Raw genomic sequence first — 14,320 nt, forward strand, 5'->3', positions numbered from 1 at the left:
CCCGGCCCGGCGCGGCGGCAGGATGATCAAGCTGTTCTCGCTGAAGCAGCAGAAGAAGGAGGAGGAGTCGGCCGGAGGCACCAAGGGCAGCAGCAAGAAGGCGTCTGCCGCGCAGCTCCGTATCCAGAAAGGTGCCGGGGCCGGGCCGGGGTGTCTGCCCGCCACGGGCCCAGCTTCTACTCGCGCTCCCAAGGCAGGCCCGGCCTGGTCTGGCCCCGGGGGCTGGTGCCGGTGCCGGTCCTGCCCACGTGGGGCGGACTGGCTGGGGCAGCAGTCCCCACCCCCTCCCCGGAAGGTACCGCCGGGCCCGCGCGGGGATTACCCCCCACCGCCAGGGCTGCCTGACATCCAGACTTGCCTTCCTGGCCTGGGCCGCGGGTTAGACCTTGCCCGTCCTGCCTTGGACAGTGCGGGATTCCTGTTCTGCCTGCCTGCCGCGGGCCCTTCCCTGGGAAGGGAGGGGGGAACCAGGGGTTGCCGCCCACCTGCCTCATGCTGGGAGCCACCTCTGGGCTTTACCCCCTGTAAAGGGCTTCTCCCAGTGGGGCCCAGCTCTCCTCCCAGGTGTGTTGAGTAGTCCTCAGCGCCATGCTTGTGGGGCATGGGGCTGAGGGGGCCATCCTGGCCCATTGGGACCAGTTCCCTGCAGTTCCAGGCAAAGCCAAGAATCCCTCAGTGTCACTGCTTCAAAACCTGACACAATTGCAGGGTATGACACCAGAGACACCCTTCAGCCTGCTGATGGTGAAAGCAGGGGAGATGAGTGACAGGCGTAACTTGTTAACATTTGTTCAAAATATCCTTGGAGAAGGATGCTACCTTCTCACAGTCCATGCTAATCTGCCTGAGGAGAACTGTTCCTTCATGACCCCAAATTTGGCAATTGAACTGATTTTTTTCTGACTGGAAGAGGAAGATCCTCCAGTTAAAAACCTGGCTTTCTGAGTACTGGCAGAGATGTAAGCACATCAATCAAATACCCCCAGCCTTAGCTTTCATTTGTGGAACCTCATGTTGAGCCCCACTGGCCATCTTCTCTCTTCCTGCTCTCCCCGCTTTCCTCTCCAGTGTGCCCCTTGGATTATGCACCTGCTGGGCACCCATGTTACAGCTGAGGTCTGCCTTAACACAGGACCTGGATCTGCCCCATGCTGCCATGTTGGCCATTGCTACTACCTTGGCACATCTTGTGATTTAAGAGCTGAGAAGCCTCTGTTATGAGGCCCCTAAGAGCCCTCTGGTGATATGCCCTGCAGCACAGCTCCTTGCACCTTTCTTCATAGCAATATTAGAGGTCACCCAGAGAGCTACCATTTGCCCCCATTTCTGCAGTGTAGACAGGACAGCAAGAATCCTGGGTAGTGCTTTGTTCATGGTCCTGGACCCCAGAAAAGCTATTAAACTCCCATGGTTCAGGGGTTTGTTCCTGGGTGTCAAGATCCATTCCTCACCATCGGAAAGGTTGGTACTGAGACTGGAAGCCCTGGTGCCCTTTCTATGTTGATCTTTGTCCTTGGTTCTGTTCCTGCTTCTGCACTAATCACAAGCTGGATTGATTCCTTCTTGCATCTCCAGTAGTTTTGTGGCAGTCGATAAACCCAGGGCTTGCGTGGTTCTTGGTAATGAAGGCCAGAATCTTGGTGACAGGGTTTAAATATGACCTCTCCCCTCTTCCAAAATGCCCTATCAAGGACCTAGTGAAACAGAAAAGTCTAGCAGTGTCAGTCCTGTCTGTAGTTTCTGATTAGCCCTGAAGCTTCCCTGATATGTTGGTCTTCCCTGAAACATCCTGTACAGAGGACCAGGCCTAGTCCCATATGGGTCCTTTTTTTTTTTTTTTTTTTTTGGAGGCGGGGGGAAAGCAGTGAAATGGGGCTGGTTCTTATTAGTTTTAGGGTATGGTTGATGCAGAGGGTTGGGGTATCCTTCAGGAGGCGAAGAAGAATGGAGAACATAGGTTCTCCACCCTGGATGTTTGACCACTGGGGTAAACCTTCCTCAGTCTCTGGCCACTAGTTAGTGGCATAAAGAACAAAACTGCTTCTTAGCACCTAGAGGTGGGATGACAGGCCTTCATTTAATAGGCTGCTGGGAAGAGATAACAGAGACTAGGTGGGATAGCTTGCATGACGAGCACTGTCATGGATGGGTTCAGGAAGGACAGGCAGGGGAGAACAGGAGGAAGAAGACTTGCACTTTATGTAAAAGAGCCATATGATTGCTCAGAGCTCCAGTATGAAACTGGAGATAAGCCTGTTGAAAGTTCTGGGTTAGGGTCAGCGGAGAGTGCAACAAGGATAATGTCATGGTGGGGGTCTGCGATAGGCCACCAGACCCGGAGGAAATGGTGGATGAGGCTTTCTTCAAACAACTAGTGGAAGTTTTCTGATCACAGGCCTTGGTTCTCATGGGGGATTTCAATCACCCTGATATCTGCTAGGAGGATAGTATAGCAGTACGTAGGCAATCCAAGAAGTTTTTGGAGAGTCTTGGGGACAACTTCTTGGTGCAAAAGCTGGAGCAGCCAACTAGGGGCTGTGCTTTTGTTGGTCTGCTGCTCACAAACAGGGCAGAATTGGTGGGGAATGTAGTAGTAGATAGCAATTTGGCAGCAGCAACCACGAGATGATCAAGTTCAGGATCCTGAGGAAAGGAAGGATGAAGAGCAACAGAGTAAGGACCCTGGACTTCAGAAAAGCAGATTTCAACTTGCTCAGTGAACTTATGGGCAGGATCCCCTGGGAAGCCAGTCTGAAGCGGGGAGGAGTCCAGTTGAGCTGGCTGTACTTTAAAAAAGCCTTGTTGAGAGTATGGGAACAAACCACCCCGATGTGCAGGAAGACTAGCAAGTATGGCAGAAGACCAGCTTGGCTTAGCAGGGAACTCTTCAGTAAACTAAATCACAAAAAGGAAGCTTATAAGAAGCAAAAACTTGGACAAACAACTAGGGAGGAGTATAAGAGTATTGCTTGGGCGTGCAGAGATGAAGTCAAGAAGGCCAAAGCGCAGTTGGAGTTGCAGCTAGCAAGGGGCATGAGGGTAACAAGAAGGGTTTCTACAAGTATGTCAGTAACAGGAAGAAGGTCAGGAGAAGTGTAGGTCCCTTACTGAATGGGGGAGGCAACCTTGTGACAGGATGCAGAAATGGCTGAAGGACTCAATGACTTTTTCACCTCAGCCTTCACAGACAAGGTCAGCTCCCAGACTACTGCATTGGGCAGCACAGTTTGGGGAGGATATGAGCAGCCAACAAAGGTGAAAGAACAGGCTAGAGACTATTTGGAAAAGCTGGACATGTACAGGTCCATGGGGCCAGACAGGATGCACCCGAGGTTGCTGAGGGAGCTGGCTCATGTGATTGCAGAGCAACTGGCCATTATCTTTGAAAACTCATGGCGATTGGGCGAGGTCCTGGATGATTGGAAGAGGGCAAATATAGTGCCTGTATTTAAGAAAGGGAAAAAGGAGGATCCAGGAAACTACAGACCAGTCAGCCTCACTTCAGTCCCTTGAAAAATCATGGAGCAGATCCGCAAGGAATCCATTTCTAAGCACTTGGAGGAGAAGGTGGTGATTAGGACGAGTCAGCATAGATTCACCAAGGGCAAGTCATTCCGGACTAACCTGATCGCCTTCCATGATGAGATGACTAGCTCTGTGGCTGTGGGAAGACCAGTGGATGTGGTATACCTTCATTTTAGCAAGGCTTTTGATATGGTCTCCCACAACACTCTCACTAAGTTAAGGAAGTACAGGCTGGATGAATGAGCTGTAAGGTGGATAGAAAACTGGCTGGAGCTTTGGGCTTAGAGGGTAGTAATCAATGGCTCGCAGTCTAGTTGGCAGCTGGTCTCAAGTGGAGTGCCCCAGGAGTCGGTCCTGGAGCCGGTTTTGTTCAATATCTTCATCAATGACCTGGAAGACTGCAAGAGTGCACCCTTAGCAAGTTTGCAGATGACACCAAGCTGGGGGGGAGTAGTAGGTATGTTGGAAGGTAGGGCTAGGATTCAGTGACCCAGATAAATTGGAGGATTGGGCTAAAAGAAATCTCATGTGGCTCAACAAGGAAAAATGCAAAGTCCTGCACTTAGGACAGAACAATCCCATGCACCAGTACAAGCTGGGTGCTGACTGGCTGGGCAGCAGCTCTGAAAAAATGGCTTGGGGGTTCCAGTGGACAATAAGCTGAATATGAGCCAACAGTATGCCCTTGTTGCCAAGAAGGCTAATGGCATACTGGGCTGCACTGGTCAGAGTGTTGTTAGCAGGTACAAGGAAAGTGATTATTTCCCTGTATTCGGCACTGGTGAGGCCACATCTGGAGTACTGTGTTCAGTTTTGGGCCCCCCGCTACAGAAAGGATGTGGACACATTGGAGAGAGTGAAGTGGAGGGTAATGAAAATGGTGAGGAGAGGCTGAGGGAACTGAGCTTATTAAGTCTGGAGAAGAGAAGACTGGGTGGGTTTAATAGTAGCCTTCAACTACCTGAAGGGAGGTTTGAAAGAGGTTGAAGCCAGACTGTTCTCAGAGGTGGCAAATGACAGAACAAGGAGTAACGGTCTCAAGTTGCAGCAAGGGAAGTTTAGGTTGGATATTAGGAAGATTGTTCTCACTAGGAGGGTAGTAAAACATTGGAACAGGTTACTCAGAGAAGTTGTGGACTCTGTATCCTTGGAGGTTTTCAGGACCTGGCAGGACAAAGCCTTGGTTGGGATGTTCTAGTTGGGGCTAGCCCTGCTTTGAGTAGGGGGATGGACTAGATGACCTCCTGAAGTCCCTTCCAACCCTAATCTTGTATAATTCTATGATAAACCCGTGGGTCTGGGAGGGGAGTTCCAAGGATTGTCCTTTCAGCTTGTGATTAAGGATCTGGGCTTTCCCCAGAAAGGAGGGGGGGGGGCTGCATTTGAACAGCTGTAGAGTGGAGATTCTCCACCCCTCCCATGTATGGCCCTCCTCTGGTTTGTAAGACAAGGTATGAGTCTTGGGTCCTGCTCACTGTTCACCTGCTTCTTTTCTATGTATAACTTGCTCAGTGGTGGTGGTACTACCAGTTCCACAACATGTAGCTTGATTCCTAGGCCCTTCTATGCTACTCTAGTCCTGGAATCAGTCCCCAGTTTTTCTAGGGACCCCCAATCCTGATCTCAGTACTGAAGTTCCCAGACTCCCTTCCCTTTCCTCCCCGCCCCCCCTCCCAGGTCTTCCAGGGCACTTGTTTGCTTGTGTCCTGATCTGGAATTTGGATCTAGCTCTCTGGTAATGTTCTCAGTTTACCGTGCTCTGAGTGATGAAGGATCCCAACTTGGATTATCCGTATATCTGTTTCTGTGTGGTATGCTTCAATACTGACCTGATCTTTCTGTGATCTCAGCACCCTTCCTTCCTCAGAAAGAAATGACACTGTAGTGCATGTTGAGCCAGCCTGCGGGCCTGCCTCACCCTGTTGAGAGAATGGGGCCCATGCTGGGGGATGGGTAAAAGTCCCTTCCAGGAGCTGCTTTAAATGTAAAAAAATTAGTTTTCTGTTGTATCCTCTCTGGGATCAGGTGAATTGTATCTGGATCTCTTTCCACTGAGAAGGAACAGCATGTCTTCCAGCCCCATTCTATCCCATCTGAGGGCAGCAATCAGACCAGAGTTGTTGTTTTCCGTGCTGTTTCATGTGTTCATACCTAACCCCATTCAAATGTCCCAAGGGCCACCTCTGTCTTTTCATGGGCCCTGGGTATCCCAGTAGGTTCCACCTCACTGTCAGGAACCTGATAGAGCATGGATTGAGGCAGAGCTCTCCATCACCAAGGGGCAGTGGGTGGGGTCAAGGAAGGGATCCAGGCTTATTCTTTTAAGATGACTCATTTCTCTGCTTCTCCTCCCACAGACATTAATGAGCTGAATTTACCGAAAACATGTGAAATAGACTTTTCTGACCAGGATGACCTCCTGAACTTCAAGTTAGTTATCTGCCCTGATGAGGTGAGTGGAGGGGCTGAGCTGGGAGGGGGCAGCTACATGCTACAATTGGCTCTTCTTTTCCTGCTCTGGGAAGCCCTGGCTGCTGCTTATCTGATTTGGCTTCTCTTGGCAGGACTTAGTTCCCTTTACTAAGATCTGTGGGGTAAAGCTAAGCCCCAGGCCCCTTGGAGTTGACCCCTTCCCTCCTCTTTCCCCCCCCCCCCCCCCCCTTCCCTTGAGTAGCCTCTCTTGCTAAAGTTTCTCTCTTGCAGGGCTTCTATAAAGGAGGGAAGTTTGTTTTCAGTTTCAAGGTAAGTCTCATCTTGATTGTTTGGCCTCCCCATGAGAACTGGCCCAGAAGAGATGTGTTGTCTTAGGCTAGGGATGAACCTTAGAGCCCTCATGTTGGACCCTCCCTGCAGTGTGTCTGACCTGGTGTGGAGAAGAGTAAGAGAAGAGTGCTGACTTGGAGTTGTCTCTGGTGCCTCTTAGCCTGGTTGGAGGGACTGGCCCTGTCCTTGCTCTAAAGGGTGAGGGAACCAGCCTAGAGAGCTGGCAGCTTGCTCATAGTTGTCCTGTCCCCTCCTTCTTTCCCACCAAGGCCAATGTGGAGGAGGACCCAGGAATCCAGAGGCTGGCCCAGCCACCAGCACTTCCTCCACCTTTCTTTGGTCAAAAGGAGCAGGCAGCCCTAAATTCAGGGAGAACTGTGAAACCTGGGGTTCTTCCAAAGGCCCAGTCTTCTCGCACCTCTTGTGTGTCAAGGGTACTGGGTGGGTGTGCTGAACATTAAAACTTTCTGTCTGAACGATGAAGTTCTTGTGCTGAGCTGCTCTATGGAAGGGAGGGACTTCTGGGAAATAACTCCTGTCTGTCTGTAGGTAGGACAAGGTTATCCACATGACCCTCCAAAAGTGAAGTGCGAGACGATGGTGTACCACCCCAACATAGACCTAGAGGGCAATGTCTGCTTAAATATCCTCAGGTAGGGTATGTGCCTGCTCTGGCATGGTGTGGGGAACCTTTCCCATCCCCCTCCCAGACAGTTGCTGCTAGGAGTCATGGCTTCCACTCCAGTGCCACTACTGTCCCCTTCCACACAGGCTGAGGGAGGAATCTATCAGCTTTACAATTCTTTCCTCAGAATTGCACCTCTGGGCTCCATGTGCCTCTTCCATGTGCTGTGGGGCAACCCATCTCATCTGTCTATCAGGTCCTGGGGAAATCCCCCTCTGGTTTGGCATTACTTCCTTTTGTGCTATCATGTCCTTCCCCTCCATACGGGGTTGGCTTTGTTTCTTCTCTCTCTGTGCTTACTGTGGTGTATGTGTTGTTTTTTGTTTTTTATGCCCTGCAGAGAGGACTGGAAGCCTGTACTAACAATAAACTCTATAATTTATGGTCTGCAGTATCTCTTTTTGGTGAGTACCTAGAGTGGGGGACTTGGGGATGGGGAAGGGGCTCCCCCAGCACAGCTGGGGCACTTGGCGGGAAGGACCATGTGTTAACACACTGTTGTGGGGTACTGTGAAAGGAGCCCCCTGCTATCTTATCTGGGGTCACATAGCATGTGCATGTTGGTATAGTCACCCTGATGTTTCAGTATTGATGCATGGCTTGGAGGGCATGACTCGGGTTTTATGCAGTGGTTCTGCGAACTCCGGGAGCAGTTTTGTGCTCAGCAATTGGTTTAGGCTCTCTGCAGACTTGGGCAGCCTTTCACTTCCATGGAATGGGTGACTATCATGTAGGGTTTGTAGGGAGTTGGCAGGGTCCTCTTCTGGCAAGCCTGGAGCATATCCTGGTGGCTAGTGCTATCTGGAGCAGGTGTACGATCTGTGCTAAGCTGTGTGTGGTGTCTTAGTCTGTCATGTCTGTAAAGATCATACTGAGGGTGATCTAATTGGGTCTGTGACCATAGCGATGGCCCTGTTTCCTGGTTCATCTGCACTAGTCCTTGGTGCTGCTCTTCTACTGCTCTACTTCCACTCTTGGTGCCCAGCAGCTCCTACCAGCAGGGCTCCAGCAAGGCAGGCAGGCAGGAGGTCAACCTATCTCTAACCTCTTGAAGCAGCTTTTGGAGAGGTCTGCCTCACTTTGAACATGTGTGTGGAGTCTTTTCTCCAGTGTTACGTGGATGTATCATGTTTTGACAAATATGGAACATTTTGAAAAGATCTGGAAGCAAAGGGAACAGGACTTCTCAGTGCAGAGCAATGCTGCTTCATGCATGAGTGTGTCCTGTGCCAGCCCCACCTCTCTGGCAGCATTTGAAGTCCTTAGCTACCCTGAAGGACCTTGGCCCAGTGATATCTGCATGGGTCCACAGGCAACTGAGAGCAACTGACTTTATTTAAATTAGCTGAATAGGCTGTTGACCCTGAAACCGAATGGAATTAGTATGTTTAAAGTTATTGCCATTAATACTGAACTCTCTTTATAGGATCATTTGGTAAATATGTGAATTCCCTTAAATGCTTTAAGGCAGTTAATTTGAATGTATTCTGCCCCTAGAATCATCATCAAATTGAATTTAAATATCCAGGGGCTGCTCTGCTAATCTAGTGCTTGCACTGAAGTCAGTACAGCCCACCGGTTCCGTCATCCTCTATCTTAAGTGTTATGTAGCTATAACTGAACAGCTGCATCTGACCACCTCACAATATGTTGTTAGCTTATGTGAGGCAAGGCAGTGCTGCTTTCTTTGTTGTAGAGGTGGCAGGCAGCTTGACAAAAGTTATGGGCAGTCTGTGGCAGAGCCCTATCAAACCTTGGGTCTTTCAAGTTGCACACTAGTTCCCTAACTATACTGCCTCTCTTAATACCATGAAGCCAGATTGGATTTCCAGTGCACTCCAGATGGTAGGTCCTGCTTGCTGTTGTATCCAAATGGATTTAGCCTGAATTCTAACTTTCAGTATTTCAGAACAGTTGTCAAGATAAAGTTGAAGCTTTTTTCCTAAACTGACCTGTCCTGAACCTTTTGTTTTTAAAGTATGTCTTTCTCTGTTGAAGTGTCTTGAAAACAAAAAGGATTTCCTTGCATTTTACACATCCAGAGGGGACCACTGGATCATGTTAGACCTCTTTCCATCACAGGCAGAGAATGCCATCCAGTTACTTCTATATTGCCTCCAGTAACTTGCATTGAACTGCCTTCAGCCACCTGAAGAGGGGTTCCAAAGGGTATGGAGCTAGACTGTTCTCAGTGGTGGCAGATGACAGAACAAGGAGCAATGGTCTCAAGTTGCAACAAAGGAAGTTTAGGTTAGATAAAAGGAAAAACTTTCTCACGAGGAGGTAGTAAAGCACTGGAACAGGTTACCTAGAGAGGTTGTGGACTCTCCATCCTTGGAGGTTTTTAAGACATGGCTAGACAAAGCCTTGGATGGGATGATCTAGTTGGGGATGATTGTGCTTTGAGCAGGGGATTGGACTAGACCTGAGGACCCTTCCAATTCTAATTTTCTATGATTCTAAAGCGTTTCCAAGATCAAGTATCCAGGCCAGATCTGAAGATCATTGGGGCATGTCTTCCATGATTCTGTGCTGACCCTAGGAGTACTGCCATGAAGCACACTGCTCACTTCCACTTGATACATGCCAGTGTGGAGACTAGGCTGCTGGTTTAGTAGGACCTCCTGAGTGCACACTAAGAAACCCAACTGAGAGGTGTTCAGGCTTATTCTGAACTATATAAACTAAGCTTTGATATTTTCTGCCTGTGAGCAGGTGGGTGGGTGGGTAGGGTGGGGGATGCTTCTTGGAGGCACTCCCGGGGGTAAACATGCCTGAGTAGTTGAACATGCTGCTGCTACTGCTGTCCTTGGGAGTTCATTCCAGTTGTGAATTGCCCTTGCTGTGAAAAAATGTGCCTTATTTTTAACTTGTCCTCTTGTAACAGCTTCCAGCTGTTGCTAGCTTTGTCTTTGCCTGCTAGATTTAAGAGCTCTCTAATACCAGGGGTTTTCTCTCTCAGGGGTATTTTAGTCAAGTCACTGCTCAGTCACTGTCTTGAGAAAGCAAATGGGTGAACCTGTTAGTCTCACCATCCTCTCAAGCTCTCAGATATTTTTTGTGGCTTTTCTCTGCACCTATTCCAATCAGTCCACATTGTCTTTTAAAGTGCAGACACCAGAACCAGATGTAGTGTTCTGGCAGTGATATTGCCACTGCCATGTGACGTAAAATTGGTATTTTACCTTGAAATTAGCCATACCCAGACTCCTCTCACTGCAGAGACTGCCTGGAAAGCCTGGGAAAACAGAATAGATGAGCCATTTTGGAGAAATCTTGTCACTTACTCTTTCAGCGTGTCTTTCTGCACAGAGTAGAAAATTATGGAGTTGGAAGGGTCCTCAGGGGTTGTCTAACCCAGCCCCTTGAATAGGTGCAGGATTTCCTGTTCCCAAACCATCCCAGATGAATGCCCTTCCAGCCTTAGAAATATCCAGTGAAAGAGATTCTGCAGCTACCCTGGGCACTTTCTTCCACTGTTTTTCTGCTTTTACAGTTGGGAAGTCTTGTCCATCCTCCCTCCTCACCAAGGTCTGATCAAAATCTGCTTTGTTGCAGTTTGAACTCATCGCTTTGTGCTCTGTGTTCTTTGCGAGAGAGAATCCATTTTTCTTAGTCTTTTTTTTTTTTCTTGACTACCTTTCAAATTTTGAAGAACTGTTATCTGCTTCTTTCCAAAAAAATCCCCTTTTTTTCCTAACCAAACATACCAGAGTCCTTCAGTTGTATGATGTCTGTTGGCTTTGCAGCAGGAAAAAATGGCCTTTTAATATTGGTCTAGTGGGGAAATGTCCAACCAACTGAACCATTTCTGGACACCGTATAGGACAAGGATTAAAGCAGTTTCTGTGAACTGAACTATTGCTGACTCTGCAAACTCCAGCCAAAAGGAGCACAGGCCTGGGGTTTTATCATGTCCAAGATCTTGCAATATGCTCTGTTAGTGGAGTGGAGTAATATTTTTATGAATGATCACCATCCTGTTATGAAATATCCTGATTACATGGTAGTGTGGGTTTATCAGTGTGCAAGGTGGTATTTTTAACTGGCATGACTGCTGATGTTCAACCCTGCTTGTATGAGTAGTATCATAGTAGATGGCTCTGTTCTCTGCCAGTGTTGCATGGGGATATAGGTGCAACCTGTCCTTTAAGTAGGAAATGGGATGCTGCAATTGTGGGTGCTCTTTGCATGCTGAGTAATGCTGTGAAGACTGGGTGATCAGTGGTGGAGTCGGGTACGGTGATAAAGCATCACATGGCAGTGGGAATGTGTTGGAACCCTTACCTGTCTGATTCCAGATACCCAAATAAATGCTGGAAGGTGTTTTGGGTAATTGATATAATTTTTATGCACAGTGGGGAGTTTCCATAGAAACATACTCTCACCCTCCCCTGGTCTCCTAAGCATAGTCTTTGCTTTGGAATCACTTAAAAAACACCTTGTGCTGAATGCTTTCTCTGGCTGGGCAGCAAGCCATGCCAGGAGAACCTTCCTTCTAATGTGATTTGCAAGGGGAGAGGGTCAAGCACAGAGGTTTGCTTTTTCTTGGGTGCTGTCCATGGATGATGATCAGGTTGGAAATAATTCTTATTTTTGTTAATTTCTTGTGGTGGTAGTTGTGGGGGAAGAAAAGGGCAAAAATATTGGAGCTACTTCTCAGCTGGATGAATTATGGGATATCTAAGGGAAGTTGCATACAAGGGTGTCAAATGAAATGTCAGTCAGTCACTGGAATTAAGTATGCATTTTATAACCTAAAATATTAATTAATAATGAACACCGACAAGATTCCAAACAATTTAACAAGTGCCTGGTAGGCAGTTAGATTGGTAGAACTCAGTGGGCTTGTTTAACATTTATGCTCCATAGTTAAGCTGTTTATGATCCTTAGGAAGGATGCACTTATATTAGTATAATTAATATAGCTACAAATAAATAGATCGATATAGCTGTGGTGGCTATGTGCCCACAGTAAGGAGGTGGTTTACATTATACTGCTATAGTTAGAGGGACAGTTTGCTGTAGGAGAGCAGTTATATTTTGATCTGAAAGAATTTGTCAAAGAGAAGTCATTAGCATTATTCCCATTCTATAGAGCAGTGGTTCTCAAACTTTTTTTTGTACCAGGACCTATTTGTAAATATCAGTGGCTAGTCTCAACCCAGTGCCCCTCACTCCTGACCTGCTGCCGTCCACGCCCAGCCCCCAAGTGTATGGGACATGGTGGGGAGTCCAAGCAGCCTCTCATAGGCTGGAGCTCTGCCAGCCTGCAAGGAAAAAGCCAGTTTCCTACATCTTTCTCCTTTAAAGGAGAATCTGTTTCTAAAGTTTGTTCATGCCCCTGTCATATTCTTGCAACCCACTTTTGGGTTGTGACCCACAGGTTGAGAACCGCTGCTATAAAGCAAGACACAGATGTGTAGTGATATGCCCAAGGTCACCCAGCAGGCCAGTAGCAGAGCTGAAAATATATGCAAGTGTCTCAAATCCCAGTCTGGGACTGAAAATAGCAAGGTCTAGTGATCCCTGTTTCACCTCGCCTCAAATGACTCAAGCCAAAGCTCCTGATAGTGGAGGTGGGGAGGAAGTGGGGAAGCTGAGTAGAGGAGTTGGATTTGGAAGGGGGTGTATTCTCTCAACCAAGGCTATCCTGTTAACCATCCTTGTATCTCCCTTCTAGGAGCCAAATCCTGAGGACCCCCTGAACAAAGAAGCTGCCGAGGTCCTTCAGAACAACAGACGCTTGTTTGAGCAGAATGTCCAGCGCTCCATGAGGGGCGGCTACATTGGCTCCACCTACTTCGAGCGCTGCCTCAAATAGAACTGACCAGCTGGCCGCCCGCTCCCCTCCTCCCCACCCCCTTCATGAGGGACTCTGCCAACACCGCTGCCTTCAGCCACCAGGGGATGCAGGAGCCAGGCACTGCAGGGCCCCCTAGCCCCTTCCCAGCGCTGCTCAAATGGCCTCTGCCTGGGCAGCCCTTCCTCCTCTTACTCCTGCCCTTTTCGCCAAAGCCTCCTTACCCACTGGCTTGCTGTGAGGGAGGGCAGGTGGTTGCAGGGGGTGGGGAGCCCAGATCCCCCCTTTCCTGACCATGCAGTCCAATTCCTCATGGCTTCCTGCTGGTTCCCAGCCCCCAAGTGGAGCACAGAGTCCAGCTGCCTTCCTGGGGCCCATTTGCTGCTAAGGGCAGAGAGACACCCCCTCCTCCCCCCATGCACACACATCCCTTCCTATACATCTGTGCTCTGGCACCTTCTACCTGCAGTGTGGTGGCACTGTGCCAGCTCCTCCCCTGGCTGGAAATCAAGGCCTGTCTGAGTGCAACTATTTATTACAAAGGGGGGTTGTTGCAGAGCAGGGGTGGGGGTGGGGTGGCAGCCTCTCTGCCAAGGCCCTGGGGCAATGAGCTTGGTCTGGCAGGCTTGCTCCCCCTCCCTTTTAGGTTCTGCTTCCCTTTTCTGTCTGTTTTTTTAAAAAAAAGCACCCAATTTCAAACTGAACAAATGCTGATAATTAACCATGACTGGCCTGGGGGGCAGAGCCTCTGCCTGCTGAGCCTTCCCTTCCTGGAAGGGTGGAGCCTGTGGTCCCTGAGCTCATTTCCCTCCCCCTCCCCTCCCTTGTACCCACCTGCTGGGGCCTGCCCATGAATGAACTGGTTTTCTCTGCCACTCCAGTGACTCCCAGGAGCCCCTGGCCAAAAAGCCACTGTACTCTAGTGTGTTGGGTTATTAAAGGGGAATGTTAGTGCACTTCACTGCCCAGTGCCTCTGTGCCGTATTCCTACGCCGCTGTACGCTCTGTCCAAGAGTGGAGGGAGGGTGTGCCTGTCTCTTCCTGAGAGGGGAGACAAGACCTCTCCAGCCGTAACTGGCAGGGGTGTAAGTAACATGCCCTTTGTCTTCTGCTCACAAGCCAAAGCCTAGGAGTCCAGCTGTTAGCCCTCTGTACTAGCAGAAGTGGTTGATGGTGAGGTGTTGGAGGTGACCCCTTCCTGGGGGCTTGGGGTCAGCTATCCCTTCATGCTCCAACCTCCTCTGTTTATTTTGGCTAAGCAGCTCAGGGCTGCTTCTAGTTATTTTGGCAATTGTAGTGCCAGCCTCTTCCGTGGGACCAGTAAGGCTGCCTTAGCTCTAGCTCAGACCAGGGAGGGAGTCCAGGATCCTCAGCTGCCCCTGACTATCAGGAGCTGCTGTCACTTCTCTGCTGTGAAGGAACGGGCTGTTTCTTGCCCCCAGCTGTCCACTGGACAACCCCCCGGTCCCTGTTGCAAGACTAACTGGAAGCAACACCAGAGGTGGGGAGTTTGTGGGCTGCAAAGGAAGCAGCCGCTTCCTCCC

The 14,320-nt window shown here is 49.3% G+C and overlaps 1 protein-coding gene across 1 annotated transcript; it reads left to right on the forward strand.

The window, feature by feature from the left end:
- Positions 1-6: 6 nt before the first annotated feature.
- Positions 7-13,737, forward strand: UBE2M (ubiquitin conjugating enzyme E2 M). The gene is made up of 6 exons (XM_006027474.3): positions 7-131; positions 5,883-5,977; positions 6,229-6,267; positions 6,838-6,941; positions 7,314-7,377; positions 12,657-13,737. The coding sequence occupies exons 1-6, from the start codon at positions 23-25 to the stop codon at positions 12,795-12,797; spliced, it is 552 nt and encodes a 183-aa protein (XP_006027536.1). The 5' UTR covers positions 7-22; the 3' UTR covers positions 12,798-13,737.
- The last annotated feature ends 583 nt before the right edge of the window (positions 13,738-14,320 follow it).

The sequence above is a fragment of the Alligator sinensis genome, unplaced genomic scaffold (assembly GCF_000455745.1).
Source record: "Alligator sinensis unplaced genomic scaffold, ASM45574v1 scaffold496_1, whole genome shotgun sequence".
Taxonomy (NCBI): Eukaryota; Metazoa; Chordata; order Crocodylia; family Alligatoridae; genus Alligator; species Alligator sinensis.